At 43.2% G+C, this 17,933-nt stretch overlaps 1 protein-coding gene across 1 annotated transcript in view; it reads right to left on the bottom strand.

The window, feature by feature from the left end:
- The window catches only part of OTOA (otoancorin), a 60,071-nt gene extending 47,520 nt beyond the window's left edge, over nt 1–12,551 (bottom strand). The window contains exons 1-7 of the mRNA XM_061208812.1: nt 12,461–12,551; nt 12,088–12,116; nt 11,966–11,996; nt 11,823–11,850; nt 10,226–10,313; nt 7,253–7,384; nt 4,071–4,306 (exon numbers count right to left, since the gene is read on the bottom strand). Of these exons, the coding sequence (XP_061064795.1) occupies nt 4,071–4,306; nt 7,253–7,384; nt 10,226–10,313; nt 11,823–11,850; nt 11,966–11,996; nt 12,088–12,116; nt 12,461–12,551 (635 nt within the window). The remainder of the gene's footprint in view (nt 1–4,070; nt 4,307–7,252; nt 7,385–10,225; nt 10,314–11,822; nt 11,851–11,965; nt 11,997–12,087; nt 12,117–12,460) is intronic.
- Nucleotides 12,552–17,933: the final 5,382 nt, after the last annotated feature.

The raw sequence follows: 17,933 nt of genomic DNA, 5'->3' as shown, positions 1-17,933 counted from the left end.
GGTCCTTTTTTTTTTTTGGTAACAGTTTTATTCAGATATAACTTATACCATACAAAGTATACAACTCAATGATTTTCAGTATATTCACAGACTTGTACAACCATCACCACAATCAATTTTAGAACCCTTTAAGTACCTCAAAAAGAAACCTCCTACCTTTTAGCTATCACCCCAGAACTTCTAGTCGTCCCAACTCCTAGAAACTACTAATCTACTTTCTATCTTTATAGATATACGTCTTCTGGATATTTCGGATAAATGCAATCACATAATATGTCACTTTTGTATCTGGCCTCTTTCACTAGGCATGATGTTTTCAAGGTTCATGCATATTGGAACATGTATCAGTAATTCATTTTTTTTTTTTTTTAATTTATTTATTTTATTTATTTTTATTTTTGGCTGTGTTGGGTCTTTGTTGCTGCATGCGTGTTTTCTCTAGTTGCGGCAAGCAGGGGCTACTCTTCGTTGCGGTGTGCAGGCTTCTCATTGCGGCTGCTTCTCTTGTTGCAGAGCACGGGCTCTAGGCGTGCGGGCTCAGTAGTTGTGGCTCGCGGGCTCTAGAGCTCAGGCTCAGTAGTTGTGGCGCATGGGCTTCGTTGCTCCGCGGCATGTGGGATCTTCCCGGACCAGGGCTCAAACCCGTGTCCCCCGCATTGGCAGGCAGATTCTTAACCACTGCGCCACCAGGGAAGCCCAGTAATTCATTTTTTATGGCCAAATTCTATTCCGTTGTACAAATATACCACATTTTGTTTATCTGTTCATCAGTTGATGGACACTCGGGTTGTTTCCCCCTTTTGTCTATTATAAATAATGCTGCTGTAAACATTCATGTATAAGTGTTTGTGTGACACATTTCATTTTTCTTGGGAATAGACCCAGGAGTGGAATTGCTGGGTTAAATGGCAAACCTATGCTTAGACTTTTGAGGAACTCCAGACTATTTTCCAAAGTAGCTGTACCACTTTACTTTCTCACCAGCAGTGTCTGAGGGTTCTGATTTCTCCACGTCATTGTCAACACTTGTTATTATCTGACATTTTGATTACAGAGATCCTGATGGGTGTAAAGTGTCTTGGTCACTTTTTAAGCCACTGACATCTGGTTTCTTGATCACCACACCACTCCTTGTGGCCCAAGTCCTGAATGACCTCCTTGTCACCATACCCAGCAGTCCCATTTGGTCCACATATGACTTGACCTTTCACAGCATTTGGCACTGATCACCCCTCCAGTTCATACCTGCAAAATAGCTGAGTCTCCTCATCCTGGAAGACTTCCCTCACCTCCACCCACCACCACTGAAAATCAGTTCACCAAATGACCAATCTGCCCTTTTCTAAGCTTAAAGTTTATCCTCACCACTCTCCCAGTCATATCATATGTGAAGAGGCAAACTCTCCCTTAAATCTGTCTTAATATCTTCTTGCTGTATCTTTCTTTTCTTCTTCTTCTCCTCTTCCTTTCTCCTCTTCCTCCTTCTTCTCGGTTGTTTTTTTTTTTTTCCTCTTTCTCCTCTTCTTCTGGTTCTTATTCTTCCTCTTCTTCTTTCTCTCTCTTTCTCTCTCTCTTTTTTGGGTTGTTGTTTTGTTTTTCAGAACAGCACAGTACGTGAAAGGGACAGGAGATAGATATAATTCTGAAAAAACAACGTTTACATAATTTAAGGGAAAGCTTGCCCATTTATAAAAATGCTGGCTCTATCATTCCCTAGCAGTCTGACCTAGGGCAAGTTATACAATCTCTCTGTGCCTCAGTTTCCTCATTTGAAGAATGGGGGGTGGGCTTAATGACATCATCCTCACAAGGAGAAGGGGACGGGAGGGTACAGTAGGAAAAGGTCAAAACTGAGGTTCAGAAGAACTGGCTTGAGTTCAAATTAAGTCAAGCCCCAGGGGGTCACTTCAAGGGATGCTGTCCCCTCTTTGGGCTTCAGTTTCTTCATCTGCGAAAGAAGAGGTTGGATTAAATGATGCTCATCAGGAAACGGGAAATGAGGCCATATTCTGGACTCCCACCTCATGATGAGAATCTGGTGTCGGGCAATGTTATCTCTGTATTGATCTGTTGTCTTTCTCTCTGTAAGGCTTGTAACCTTCTCCCAGGCTCTTGTCAGGGTTTACATAAAGTTTTGTGCTGGTCGGCTGTGAGTTTTGACTGTCAAGTGTCCACTCCTCCCTCTTGTCATAATACCGCCTCAGTTTTTCTTGGGGAAATGACATTTCTCCCCCTCTTGATCCATGTCGTTTGGGTGGGACTGTGACCCACATCTAAGCCATTCAGCATATACGATCCCATTGGCTCAAGAATGGGCACATGGGGACTTCGCTGGCGGCCCGGTGGTTGGGACTCCACGCTTCCACTGCAGGGGGCATGGGTTCGATCCCTCCTGGTTGAGGAACTAAGATCCCACATGCTGAGTGACGCAGCCAAAAAAAAAAAAATAGAATGGGCACATGACCCAGTGTGGACCAATGAGAATCAGGTCTAGGACTCTACTTGGAACTGTTGGAAAAGACCTCTGGACCAAGCACTCTGAGGAGGGGACCTGGAACTGCCCATGCTCCCTCGTGGAGAGAGCCCGCCTGGGAGTGAGGCCAACACAGAGGAGGGCAGAGCTGAGAGATAAAAAGCCAGAGATGTTCCTGATGATGTAATTTGAGCTTCTGGATCCAAATGTGTTCTGTCAGCTCTGCTGACTCTCTAGGTGGAAGTCTCACTTTAGTGCTAGAGAGTCTTCAACACACACTCAGCTCCTTTTTTAACCAAGGGAACAGGTCCTAGGCAACATAGAACAACATATCTAGCTAGGATTTAATGACACTGGTTTGTTTTTTTTTATTGTATTTATTTTTATGATTACTTAAAACAAATGATACTGGTTTCCCATTTACAGTAATTATACCATATTTACTTTTTAAATTTTATTTACTTATTTTTTATGAAGTATAGTTGACTTACAATGTTGTGTTAGTTTCAGGTGTACAGCAAAGTGATTCAGTTATACATACATATGTACCTATTTTTTTCAGATTCTTTTCCCTTATAGGTTGTTAGAAAATATTGAGTATAGTACCCTGTGCTATACAGTAAGTTCTTGTTGGTTATCTTTTTTATATACAGTATTGTGTATCATATTTACTTTTTTTTTAATTTTATTTATTTATTTATTTTATTTTTTTTTTTTTTGGCTGTGTTGGGTCTTCGTTTCTGTGCGAGGGCTTTCTCTAGTTGTGGCAAGCGGGGGCCACTCTTCATCGCGGTGCACGGGCCTCTCACTGTCACAGCCTCTCTTGTTGCGGAGCACAGGCTCCAGACGCGCAGGCTCAGTAGTTGTGGCTCACGGGCCCAGTTGCTCCACGGCATGTGGGATCTTCCCAGACCAGGGCTCGAACCCGTGTCCCCTGCATTGGCAGGCAGATTCTCAACCACTGTGCCACCAGGGAAGCCCTACTTTTTTTTAATAAAAAAAAAATTTATTTATTTTTGGCTGCATTGGGTCTTCATTGCTGTGCGCGGGCTTTCTCTAGTTGCAGCGAGCAGGGGCTACTCCTTGCCGCGGTGCACAGGATTCTCATTGCAGTGGCTTCTCTTGTTGCAGAGCACAGGCTCTAGGCACGCGGGCTTCAGTAGTTGCGGCACGTGGGCTCAGTAGTTGTGGCTCGCGGGCTCTAGAGCACAGGCCCAGTAGTTGTGGGACACAGGCTTAGCTGCTCCGCAGCACGTGGGATCTTCCCGGACCAGGGATCGGACCCATGTTCCCTGCACTGGCAGGCGGATTCTTAACCACTGTGCCACCAGGGAAGTCCCATATTTACTTTTAAAATAGATATTTTTAAGTAAATAGAATGAATCTATTTTTAAAAAACACAAACTAAATAATAATACAGGTGGTATATAGGTATGGAAAAATTGTGAGGATGATACCAGAATGACTAAAATTTGGGAGACTCTGTTTTAATCAAACCATCTCTAAATTAACCTGTCCCCACCTGCCTTCTCCCCTCCCTCATGCGTCACCTCCTTGACTTCTCAGGACAGACTCTGAGGGGCAGGGGGACACTCACAGGTTCTTGAAGGCGTCTTCACGCAGGTCCCGGGGGAGCCTCTCCGTGATATCCGGCTGGAGAAAGTGGCCTGAGGAGCCCCTTAGCACCCTGCCCAGGATCTCCACACACTCCAGGGGGTTCAGCACCTGGAAACACCTCTCCAGTGTGATGAGAAACAGGCTGCGGTTCACGCCCGGGCTCTGCAAGGCTTGTTTCCGAATCTCTCCCAAGTCAACAGTGATGTCATCCAGCTCCTACAGGAATGATAGAAGTTAGGCTTGTCTTGAGAGCTGCCTCTTGATTTGGAAACACTGGGAGAGACCACACTTAGCAGCAGTGGTGATATTCAGGACCACTATTAAACACCATGCTGCTATGTCAAATCTTCTAGACCTTTCCATCACCTAAAGAACAAAGTCAAGGCCTTCACCTGCTTCACCCACACTAGGCACCTTGTCATTCTCAGATACACCATGACTGTCACACCTCAGGCCCTTGCTCTAACCGGCATCCCATCTCCACCTCCTTCTCCCAGAGGAATCCAGCTGATCCTTTAAGGCCAAGCTCAGTTGTCATTTCATTGGTGAAGTCTTCTCTGATGTCCTACTTAAGTCAAATCAAATCTCCCTCCACTCGGGGCTCCCAACAGCATCTTGAACCAAACTCCATGATGCATTAGAGATGCTTATGGGCCTATCTTTCCTCCAAGCCAGTGGATCTCAATCTTGGCTGCACATCAGAATCACTAGGGAGGTGATCCCCAGCACCACTATATAGAGTCTGGTTTAACTGGTCTCTGATGGAGCCCTGGCATCTGATTCCAGTGTGTAGCTGAGGTTGAGCCAGGAAAGTGCTGGGGCCCAAGCCATGTGCCTAGTGGGATGCCTGGTACCTAGAAGACATTGAGAAATAGCCCGTTAGAATGAACGAATGAATGAATCTTTTGAACCACAGACCCCAGGAATGCTGACAGGGTGTAGGTACAATCAGACTGGACACGACTCTGTCCTTCACCCAACACACCCTCCAAAAATAACAACCACAATTTACTGAGTATGGACTACACTCCAGGCACTGTGTCAAGCACGGAGCAAGCGTGCATCACCTCCTGTAATTCTCACAACAGTCCTATAGGTTAAGCCCCATAGGTCTGCGGGTCAGACATTCCTAGGTTCAAATGCCAGGCCCTCCACTTACATGTGTGTGTCCTTGAGCAAATCACTTATCTTTTTTAAGTCTCAGTTTCTTGCTCTTGAATGAAGATAAAATCAGTGCCTACCTCCTAGATTTATATAAGAATTGAAGGAGATAATGAATAGAGAGTGCCTGGTACCTAGTGAACACTCAGCAAACATTACATGCTATAATTAACTCAATATTACAGGTGACAAGAACAAAAGAGAGACTAGTTAACCAGGCCAAACATGCACAAAGCTGGGATCTGAAACAAGTGCACTGAGTCCAAGCCCACACCTCTCACCACGCCCATGTGTTTCCTAACTTCCGTCGCTTCCGGCTGGGGCCAAACAGTGCAGCGGCTAAGAGTGTAACTTAGGGGTTATTGGGCAGGGGTCTGCGGATAGGATTAGGGCATCTGTGAACACTGGGGGGAAACTGCATCCTCCTTTTCACTGCCACGGCATTGGTCCCTGGCATCTCCTTCAGGGATGAACGTAGGCAGCAAGCCAGCAAGGTGGCAGGAGAACCTTTGATGTGTCATCACTAGAAACCACAAACACTTTCATAACTCACTACCATTGTTGCAAATGTCTTGAAATCTCGCTTACACTCAACACTTCCTCAAAATTACAGAAACTATTAGACCCGCCACTAAATCTTGTTATTGGATGTGTTAAAGAAGCACATAAATTACTTTACCCTTAACTTTGTCTTATGTATTTTGATAAATGTATTTCAATAGAATCGGCTTCCTGTGTCATCCATTGTATTTCAGTTTATACATTTTAACACATTATTCTGAGATGGAGCCCACGGGCTTCACCAGATGCCAGAGGGCTCACAGCTAGAGTCAGGAGCCCAGGTTCCCACCTCAGATTTGCCACTTTCAAGCTGTGTAACCCGAGGTTACTTATTCAACGTCTCCAAGCCTGTTTCCTCATCTGAATATTGAAATGGTAAGAGTCTATTTATCCTTATTTCAGAAGGTCCTGGAGACAATTCAACAGGTCCAGGTTTGTTAAACCCTTAGAACGGTGTTGGCAAATATGGCCCACAGGTCAAATCTGACCCACTGCCTGTTTTTGCAAATAAAGTTTAATTGGAACACATCCACACCCATGCATTGACCTGCCATCTACGGCTGCTTTGATGCTACAACGGCAGAGTTGAGTAGTTGTGACAGAGATTGTATGGCCTGCAAAGCCTAAAATATTTACTATCCGGCCCTTTACAGAAACAGCTTGCTGATTATTCCCTCAGAATACCCGACACACAGTAAACATTGATCAGTATCATTTTCAAAGACCACCATCCTCATTTTTGCCATATCTTTGCATTGCCTTTACTATTATTTAGTTCATATTTTTACTTTAAACTGACTCTTTTTAAAACTTAAATTCATTTCAAAAGGAAACACTACCTCTCCACCAAACTCACAGTTTTGATGTGTATTTTAATAACAGACATTAAAATAAGTTTATGATTATTAAAGTGTTTAAATGGTTCAATTCCCTTTGGAAAACACTGCTCCACACTCAACTGTCTCTGAAAAAAAAAACACCTCTACACCTCACCTTTCTGATTCCAAGGGTTCTCTGGGTCTCAGAGGCCTTTTCTTTGCTCTTATATTACCAACCTCATTTTGTGGAAATTTTCTGTTCCTGTTTTTTGTCTCCCTGGACCATAAGCTCCTTGAGGACAGAGACAGTCTTTCATCTCTGAATCCAGTGTCCCCTGCTGCACAGTAATCATTCATGGATGTTGATGAAGCCAAACTACTGGGACTCCTCAGTACACCCCATTTCTCAGTACTCATAAGAATATGACTTATAAGGCTCTTCATTTGAACTTTGGAGAAAGTAAGAGAGGAAACCTAGGTCCCAGGGAGTTTGCAGAAGGAGAAGGAGGGAGGAAGAGATAAAGAAGGGCCCAGGCCTGAGTGAGGCTCAATTCCATTCAACTCGACAAACACCAGCTGGCCCTGGATTTCCTCTGCTCCCACGATGCCAAGAGAGCCTCACCAAGCGGTCCTTCTTGTCTTCTAAGAGACATTTCATGGCAGTGCGGAATTGCTGAGCATCAGTTCCCCTCAGGTCCTCCAGCAGTTTCCAGGGCTGGTACAAACATTGTTCCAGGTGGTTTTCCATGGCTGCCTGGATATGGAATGTTGCGAGAGTCAAGTGAGGACAGGACAGGAGCACATGGTCAGCACCACGGCCAGCAGCCCAGCCAGGCCACCTAATTCCCTGCAGAGACCGCAAGCTGGCAGCCTGCACACGTTTGGTTGAGTTGGCTCCAAAATTTTTTATGAGCTGCTAACATTTAAAATTCAGGGAATGCCTCACAAAAATCCAAATTTCCAACTTCTCTTGGAAACCACAAAGATGTGGCAACGCTGGGCATACACCCCCTTCTGTGTAATAATCAACAGGCAGAGGGACAGCCGCTCACTGTAATCACCCTTCCTGCTCACCACCCTCTAGGTAGCTGATTTCCCCATGGCCTGCCTGGTCCCTGCAGGTGACTGAGGTTTCAAGTCCAGGGCAGCTGGCCTCTACCCGGAAAGTTTACTACTTCCAGATGCGCACTGCTCAAACCCTCTCCCATGCTCCAAGCCCCCAGCACAGGAGCAAAATTCAGGCAGCATGAACTCCCCGTGGCACCCCCTCCAGGGTGAGAAGCAGAGGCCAGCAGCCTCTCCTGAAAGAGATTTCCTCTGCTATCTGGGGAGTTCTTTTCTAAATCTTCCTTAAATAGAGGTGCTCTAGAAAGGCAGCATAGCGTGACATCATGGACCAAAGGTGAGCTCTAGCACCAGACAACCTGTGTGCAAATCCCCACCTTGCCACTTACTAGTTGTACGGCCTCGGGCAAGTTCCTTAACTAGGATTGTTAGATAAAATACAAGATGCCCAGTTAGATTTGACTTGCAGGTAAACGAATAATTTTTTAGCATAAGTATATCCCAAATATTGCATGGGACATACTTACACTAAAAAGTGTACTCGTTGATCATCTGCAAGTCAAATTTAACTGGGAAACCTGTATTTTTATTTGATAAATGGGCAACAGTATCTCTGGGTCTCAGTTTTCTCAGCTGAAAGGTAGGGACAAGAGTCAAACTTACTACGTAAGTAAGAATTAATCCTAGGTCATGAGGAGTAAATGATTATGTAAAGTGTTCTCAATAAGTGCCAGCCATTATTCTCTGCCCTGAATGAGTTGAATAATTGTTTACTCAATGTCTCTCCCCTTAGAATGAAAGGCCCACGTGGGTAGTAATGTGACTGCCTGTTCTCCTGAGTCTCCAGTGTCTAGAACTGTGCCTGGCAGAGAACAGAGGCTGGATAAGTAGATACTAAATGAATAAATGAATATACAAATAGGAAGAGAGGTAGTATAGCTCCTAATCAGGTTAAAATATACACATTTTATGAGAAACCCTACTGCTAGAGAGAAAGGGGCAGGCATCACTTCTCTTTAGATTGCACACATGAACAGGGCAAAGAAAGCAGATGCCATGAGGCCACCAGCCACCTCCACCTAGTGGGTGTCCTGGTAAATAGATAACAACCAGGCTTCTGAGTGTCGTTCTCACATGAATGCTGGTTGACACTTTCATCTTCACTATAAAGTAAGTAAAAACCACAACAACAAAGACGTATGTCAGAACTTCATTCGTCAATGACATGACTTCTTTGACTTCTTTGCTGAATCAAATAATAGTCTTTGAAATCTGAAAGAATGTTGTCTCAATTTTCTGTGCTATTCACAGTGTATTGGTAAAGGCAAAACAAAACGCCCTGGGCTACTGATTACGCTAATGAGGCACGTGCTGGCCAATTCACCGCAGTCCCCACCATGCCCTATTGTTCCCCAAGGCAAATATCCACTGCCATCCATTTATATGTTTGTGCTACTGTTTTTCTTCTAGTAGAGTTAAAAGGGAAGAAAAATATTTCTTGGACCCATGATTGAGAGACTGATAATTATACCCAAAGGTCCACTCTCTTGTAATTATTTTAGGAACAGAATCCCACAAGTTTTAGCTGGGTACATGGTCTCTCATCTTGCTCCTCTGCAGTAAGATGTGACTGTGGACTGTGAGCCAATGAAACGTGAGCAGGAAGAAGTGAGCAACTTGCAGGTCACATCCTTAAAGAGAAGCTGTTCAGCCTTCACTTCCTCTTTCCCACCACACCCTCTCTGGGTTGGAGAATGGATGTGCTATTTCAATCATGTGGGCAACCACTCCCTAGGTGATGACAAAGCAACAAGACAGAAGGAACCCAGGCCCCTCGATGGCCTTTTGAAGTAGAGCTGTCTCTCCTCTCTGGACCTCCCACCTAGCCCTGGACTATTATATGAGACAGAAATAAACTAAACTGTTTGAGCTGCTGTAATCTATGGTCTCTTTGTTAGAGTAGCTCAGCCTATACTCTAATACCAGTCCGTGACCTTGGACCACTACCGATCTGTGGCCTGACAGGAACCAGGCCGCACAGCAGGAGGTGAGCGGTGGGCAAGCATGCAAAGCTTCATCTGTATTTACAGCCGCTCTCCATCACTCGCATTATCGCCTGAGCTCCGCCTCCTGTCAGCATTATGGTGAGTCCTATACTTATTTCATTATATATTACAATGTAATAATAACAGAAATAAAGTGCACGATAAATGTAATGCACTTGAATCATCCCGAAACCATCTCCCCGATCCCAATCCATGGAAAAACTGTCTTCCGTGAAACCGGTCCCTGGTGCCAAAAAGGCTGGAGACCGCTGCTCTAATACGCCATGTCTCCATCAAAAGTGGAAAAATGAAAGAGAGACAAAGGAGCTTATATCATGTTTCAAAAAACACTGGACAGAACACGTTTCTTTGTGGAAGTGAAGACTAGCTCTCCACCTAGCCCACTTCTCTGACTTACCTGGCCCCTGAGTTTGCAACCCCTGAGCACTGAGAGGGGAACATAGGGATGGGTCTCAGATACACACCTGCAGGCTGGGGATGGTGAAGGCAACGTTCCGTGAATTCAGATAGGCCAGGACTCTGCGGGACAGGTCTGCCGTCCACACGTGGGAGCTTCAGTCGAAGACAGACAGGAGAAGGTCATGGTGACAGGCCCGCCTAGGATGAGCAGTCCCCCTACTGGCTGAGTGCTCAGGGGACCGAGGTTCAGAAAGGACAATGAACATGGGCCGGGATGCTGGGAACTCTGTGCTTAGAGGTAGGAGATGTGTTTCCTTGGCACAGAGAGGGGGAGTTTCCAATTCTAGGAATCAGCCTGCATACCAGTGTCTCAAAGACAATGATCAATTTGGAGCTGTGTGCTATATTCTAAATCCCATAACAATCCACTCAGATTAATAATCCAAACAGATTGACTTGGAAAGGTGTCCTGACTATATTAAGTTTAAAAAACAGATGCTTTGTATACCATGAGAGGCTGGAATAGCATAGTTAGGACTGTAGGCTCGAAACCTGGGTTTGAATCCTGGCTCTACCACTGAACTGTATGGCCTTAGGCAGTTTACTGAATTTTCCTGTGCCTCGGTTTCCCTTTCTATGTAATACAGCTAACAACTGTGAGAATTAAATTTGTCCACACATGTAAAGCGGTTAAAACATTGCCCAACACATAGAAAATGTACAACTTCATTCATAACAGCCAAAAATTGGAAACAACTCAAATAACCAACAACAGGTGAAATGTTAAACAGATGTTATACCCATTCAATGGAATGCCACTCATTCAGACAAAGGGAATGAGTTGGACTTTTGCTTTCAGCTGTGATGGAATAATTGGCAGTAGATAACTCTTCCTGCCTTAAACAATTAGAAGGCCTTTTATAATCACATTTTTTATAGATACATAGATAGATGGATAGACAGATAGATAGATAAAAAACTTTAGCTTGAAAGAATATATCCAAAACTATCAACTGGAGTTACCTTAGGGAGAAGACTGTTTATGGGGATCTTTTACTTTAATATAATTGAGTGCTCCTGTCATGGGGCCCCAAGGCTCCCATTTCTCCATCATAGTACTTGTTATATTAGAATTATCTGTTAATATTTGTCTTTCCACAAGACTATCTAGTGCCCTGCTCCACATCCCTGGTATCTAACACCAGCCTGTACACAGAATATAAAGTGACAGTGAGAGCAAAGTAACAGTGAGTCCTGGAGCCAGGCTGCTGGATACTCACCCCAGCTCTACCATTTCCCAGCTCTGTGACCTTAAATCACCTCCCTGGGCCTCAGTTTCATTATTCTGTCCAATGGGGTAACAATAGGGCCTACTTGGGTGGGAGGAGGGGGAGGCTTGGGAAGATTACATGTGTTTCTATGCATAAAAGCACTTAGAATAGTACCTGCTACATAGTAAGCAGTCAGTAAATGTTAGCTCTTGTGCTAGAGCAGAGGGGGCCAAAATTGTGTTGAACAAATATATCTATTCTAAAACACTTGTGCATTGGGTGATATTTTTTGTAATGAGTACATTTTACTTTTTATAGTTAAGAGACTTTCATTAAGAATTTTTATTAAAAATCTATTCCATCCCTTCCCCTCCCCTTTAGGATGAGTTACCTTTGAAACTGTATGAGATCCAGCAATGCTACAATGGAAATAAAATGAAAAGACAACTTAAAAAGGAATCATTCCAGAGAGATCATAGGCGCATTGTGTTTGAAATTCTTAGAAGCAACAAGCAGGGACAGCGGGGACATTACCATTCAGGTAGCTTCCATCTATTATTTCTTCCTAAAAGGCAAAGAGATAACGTCGAGTATAACATCCGAAAGTTGGCAGCTCCAGTACAGAGGATGTTGTTTAAAATAAAATAGATACTCACCGCCATTTTTTGCAACAAAGGAGGCAAATCTGCAACAAAGCCATTGAATGTATAAATAGAATTGAACTGGATGACCCTCAAAAATACAAATATGTATTAAGAAAAGAGCCCCCGAAAAGGTTACTCGTGAAGGAAATTTTTAGTGAATTTTAATTATACTTGTGTGCATATGTGCCAGTGTGAAAAAACCTTGGTTTGAAAAACCCTTTCAGAATGATCCTGAAAATTCTACACTTACGTGGGTACACACACACACAGGCACGCACACATCCCAAAACACTTTGCGGCATCATGTACCTAAATTGATCTAACCCCACTCCATTCCCTAAGATGTGTGGAAACCATGACAGATGATTCCTCCCTCAGGACTTACCCTGCCGGGAATCTGGAACTCCATGACTTGCCACTCCATGGCTCAGAAAAAGGAACAGCAAAAGAGAGTATGTCCTAGGTTCCTGAGACATTCTCCTGTAGTTAATTCAAGCATAGAAAAATTCAGGTTTGATTCAGGTTGTATCTGTAAATATATTTAGGAACATTCAGAAGACAAAAGGAGAAAAAATAGACCCAGAATTCCTTGAGGTGTTTGTTTTTTTTAAATTTTAAATTCCATCCACTTTGCTTCATCTAAACCCTATGCTAGTATAAGACAAAATCATCTCTCTCCTCAATCTACAATGGCCTGTTTATATTCTGACATCCACCTCTCATTCCCCTCAATCAAACAAAGAGCAGCGGTTAAAAGCATGGATTCTGTTATATCTGACAAAGGACTTATATCTAGAATATGAAAAGAACTCTAACAATTCAGTAAGTAGAAGATAAACAAGCCAATAGGGAAAAAATATAAACTTAAACTTCATTTAAAAACAAAATACATTTATGGCCAATAAGCACATAAAAGCTTATCAACATCATTAGTTACCAGGAACATGCAAACTGAACCCTTATGAGGTACTGTAACTGAGCCGGACCGTATGGAGCCTTCCCAGAACAGACCCACACTCCCCTCCACCTGCCTCTTGTCTATAGAAAGACTTTAGCCTCCTAGGCCTTCCCCAAGTTCCAAAGAATAAATTTAACCAGGGAAGTGAGAAAACGCATAAAAAGGAAAACAGTCAAGCAAGACAAAATAATAATACTTCAGCCATTAAAGTCAAGGACCTTTAGCTCCTCCTCCAGGACTGTGGATAATATTCTGAGCCACGTCCTTTGAGCTGTTTTGCAGATACTGAAACCCCCACCAGGTGGAAGAAGTAAACTTATGCTGCCCACAAGCACGTAAGCCACAGACTGGTTATAACCAGAAGGTTAATGACGTTGACTCCCAATTACCACCAACCAATCAGAAGAATGTCCACAAGCTGATCACACACCCCAAACCCCCCTCCTTCACCCTGTCTTGAAAAACCTTTCCCTGAAAGACTTTGGGGATTGGGGGGCCTTTTGAGCACTAGCTCCCTGGACTCCATGCTTGGTGCCCTGCAATAAATGCTGCACTTTCCTTCACCAAAACCCAGGGTCAATAGATTGGCTTTACTGCGTGCAGGCAAGCGGACCCCAGTTTGATGTGGTAACAAATTCACTATATACACACTAGAATGGCTAAAAGTTAAAAAGACTAACAACACCAAGTGTTGACGATGATGGGGGCAGCAGGAACTCTTATACGTTGCTGATACAGCCACTCTGGAAAACCGTTTGGCCGTGTCTTATAAAGTTAAGTATACAATACTCTATGGTCCAGGAATTCTGCCCCTAGGTATTTACCTAAGAGAAATTAAAACATACGTCCATACAAAGATTTGTAGAGTTCCTTTCCAAAAATTGGAAACAACTCAAATGTTCAACAACAGATGAAAAGTTAAACAAATACGGTATATCCATTCAATGGAATACCACTCATCAATAAATAAGGAATGAGTTGGACTTCTGCTTCCAGCTATGACGGAGTAATTGGCAGTAGATAAACTCTCTTGCCTTAAACAATTAGAAAACAAACAAAACATGAAACAAAAGGTTTTCAGACATTGGACAACAGGTAGGACAAGATTGAGATCCCTGAGAGAAGGGAAACTGTGAGATAATAGAAAATATATATTGGTTTCTGCCCCCAGTTCCTGGAACAGGACCCCTAAGTCCCTTGTAATTTCCTAAATGATAAGAGCACTAGGAGGATCTCTTGTTCTAATATTTGGTTTTTGACCCATCACTGACACAGGGCTCCTAAACCCTTGTAAATTCTTAAGTGATAAGAGTGCTAGGAGTGGTACAGCCACTCTGGAGAACAGTATGGAGCGTCCTTAAAAAACTAAAAATAGAGCTACTATATGATCCATCAATCCCACTCCTGGGCATATATCCGGAGAAAACCATAATTTGAAAATACACACACACCCCAATGTTCCTAGCAGCACTCTTCACAATAGCCAGGACATGGACACAACCTAAATGCCCATCAACAGAGAAATGGATAAAGAAGATGTGGTACATACATACAATGGAATATTACTCAGCCATAAAAAAGAATGAAATAATGCCATTTGGAGCAACACGGATGGACCTAGAGATTGTCATACTGAGTGAAGTAAGGCAGAGAGAGAAAGACAAATATCATATGATATCGCTTATATGTGGACTCTTAAAAAAAAAGGCTACAAATGAACTTATCTACAAAACAGAAGTAGAGGGACTTCCTTGGTGGCGCAGTGGTTAAGAATCTGCCTGCCAACGCAGGGGACATGGGTTTGAGCCCTGGTCCGGGAAGATCCCACATGCTGCAGAGCAGCTAAGCCCGTGCGCCACAACTATAGAGCCTGTGCTCTAGAGCCACATGAGCCACAACTACTGAAGCCTGCGCACCTAGAGCCCGTGCTCCACAGCAAGAGAAGCCACCGCAATGAGAAGCCCGCACACCGCAACAAAGAGTAGCCCCCGCTCGCCACAACTAGAGAAAGCCCACACGCAGCAACGAAGACCCAACACAGCCAAAAATAAATAAAATAAACAAATAAAAAAAAAAAACAGAAATAGAGTTACAGATGTAGAACATAAACTTATGGTTACCAGGGGATAAGGTGAGGGAGGGATAAATTGGAAGACTGGGACTGACATGTACACACTACTATATATAAAATAGATAACTAATAAGGACCTATACTGTATAGCACAGGGAATTCTACTCAATACTCTGTAATGACCTACATGGGAAAAGAATCTAAAAAAGAGTGGATATATGTATATGTATAACAGATTCACTTTGCTATACACCTGAAACTAACCCAACATTATAAATCAACTATACCCCAATAAAAAATTTTTTAAGAAAGAGCACTAGAAGTATCTCTTGTTCTAATGAGGCAACTCTGGGTGGGCTCTTGGATGGAGACTGGTCACCAGAGAGACCAAGCCATGATTAGAAGCTTGGGATTTTCGGCCCCACCCTCCCATCTTCCAGAGAGGGGAGAGGGCTGAAAATGGAGTTAATAACTAATTATGCCTATGTGAGGAAGCCTCCAACAATAGGGGTTTCAGAGAGCTTCCAGGTTGACGAACACATTCACATCAGGGGGGTGACACACCCCAACTCCTTGGGGACAGATGTTCCTGCACCTGAGACCCTCCCAGACCTCATCTTATGTGTCTCCTCATCTGGCTATTCATCTGCATCTTTTATCATATCCTTTAATAAACTGGTAAATGTAAGTAAGTGTTTCCCTGAGTTCTGTGAGCTGCTCTAGCAAATTAATTGAACCTGAGGAGGTGGTCATGGGAACCTCTGATTTGTAGCCAAATCAGACAGAAGTTGTGGGTAACTTGGAGACCTGCTACCTGAGATTGGTGTCTGAAGTGGGATGGGAGAAGTCTTGAGGGACTGAGCCTTTAACCTGTGGGACCTGAGGCTACCTCCAGGTAGACAGCGTCAGAGTTAAGTTGAATTGTAGGACACCCAGCTGGTGTCACAGAATCACTTGGTATAAGGAAAATCCTCCACACGTTTGGTGACCAGGAGGGTCAGAAGTGATGTGTTCTGTGTTGAGTGTCTTGAGTGAGTAGTCAAGGAGACACACAGGTAAAAGGCTTATAGGAAGAGAACAAAGAAGGAGGGGGAGAACTGGGGTTTTCCTTACTTAGGAGGGAAAGCTGAGCTTTTTCTGTAAGTGCCCCTGCTCGCTGCCTGGGGTCTCTAGACCACAGCACCAGAAGGAGAATCCCAACAGAGCTGAGGAGACAGAGTAGGAGTTTAGGGAAATCAAGGCAACTAGAATCCACAGGGAAGATTACTTGAGGAGGGAGTTGCACAGAGAGAAAGTTCTAGAGATTTGAACAAGGGTCCCTTGAGTCTTTGGCTGAATATTGGTCTGTCTATGCCTATACATGTAAGAAACCACCTGAAGCTGAAGAAAGAGCCACCAGTAATAAGCAGAGCAATCCCTGGAGTTCACACAGGGTGGAGAATAATTCCCAACTACCAGTGGAAAACCTCCAAATACATGGCGCATTAAGGACAGTTCTCAGTGAAGTATTGCCTCAGTAATAGGCTGAATTAGCCCTAAAGTCTGCCCTGGACCTACCCTAACAAAGCTTAAAAGCAAGCCTTGAAAGAATTAAATTGATTCTAAATAACTAGACTGCATCCTAGAACAAAACCCAACAATATTTAAAGGAGTGTCACAAAATTCAGAAATGTAAATCCAAAATGTCCAGCATCCAATTAAAAATTGAATATATGGCTGGTTACCATAGAAAAAAACCCAATCCACAGAAAGAGATCCAGAAATGACACAGAAGATCAAATTAGGAGACCGGATGACTCTTATAAATATATTCTGTAAGTTCAGGAAGGTAGAGAAAAGTATAAACATGTAAAGGAGAGACATGGAAGATTAAAAAAAAACTCAGGAAAAGGAATAAACTGATTTATGCAACAACATGGATGAACCTCAGAAACATTATGCCAAACAAAAGAAGCCAATCACAAAAGAGTACATATTGCATGATTTCATTTATATGAAACTCCATGATAGGCAAAATAATCTACAGTGACAGAAAACAAATAAGTTGCCTGGGACTCTGCTGGGTGCAGCGGGAGGAATTTATTGCAAAAGAACACAAGGGAACTTTGGGGGCGACATTTCTATACCTTGATTTTGGTGGTTGTTACACAGGTACATACGTTTATTGAATCTCATCAAACTCTACACTTTAAATGGATGCATTTTATTGTAATATAAATTATACCTCACAGAAGTTGATTTCAAAAGAGAAAGGAAAAGCATGGACTGTGGAGCAGGACTGCCTGGATTGAATCTCATCTCTGCTACTTAGTAGCTGTGTGATGTTGGACAAGTTACTGAATCTCTTTGTGCTTCCATTTCCTCATCTGTAAGATGCGGTTAATAAATGGTACCTACCTCATAGTGTCATATGAGGATAAAATGAGTTAATGAAGTAAATCATTTAGGACAATGCTTGGCATGAAGAAAGCTCTACATATGGGTTTATTAAATAAACAAATAAGCCAGACTCATGTTTTCAAAATTCAACTCATGGGAGAGTCTGGAGAAAGAATGTTCCAGAAAAAGGGAATCAGAAGTGCAAAGGCCTTGACATTAGGAATGCAATTTACATGTGCAATAAATCACACGAGGATGAGAGCAGTAGATGAGGTTAGGTCATCATTAGCAACTTGACTTTTACTTGGAGGGAGATGGGAGCCACTGAAGAGATATTAGCACAAGAGTAAAAGCCGTGCTCTGACTTTTAAAAAACTGGCTCCATAACACCAGTTGCTGTGTTGAGAATAACCTGAAGGGGGGCAACGGCTAAAGCAGAGAGAGCAGTAA

This window comes from Eubalaena glacialis, chromosome 13 (assembly GCF_028564815.1).
Source record: "Eubalaena glacialis isolate mEubGla1 chromosome 13, mEubGla1.1.hap2.+ XY, whole genome shotgun sequence".
Taxonomy (NCBI): domain Eukaryota; kingdom Metazoa; phylum Chordata; class Mammalia; order Artiodactyla; family Balaenidae; genus Eubalaena; species Eubalaena glacialis.
This window is presented reverse-complemented; position numbering and strand designations above follow the sequence as displayed.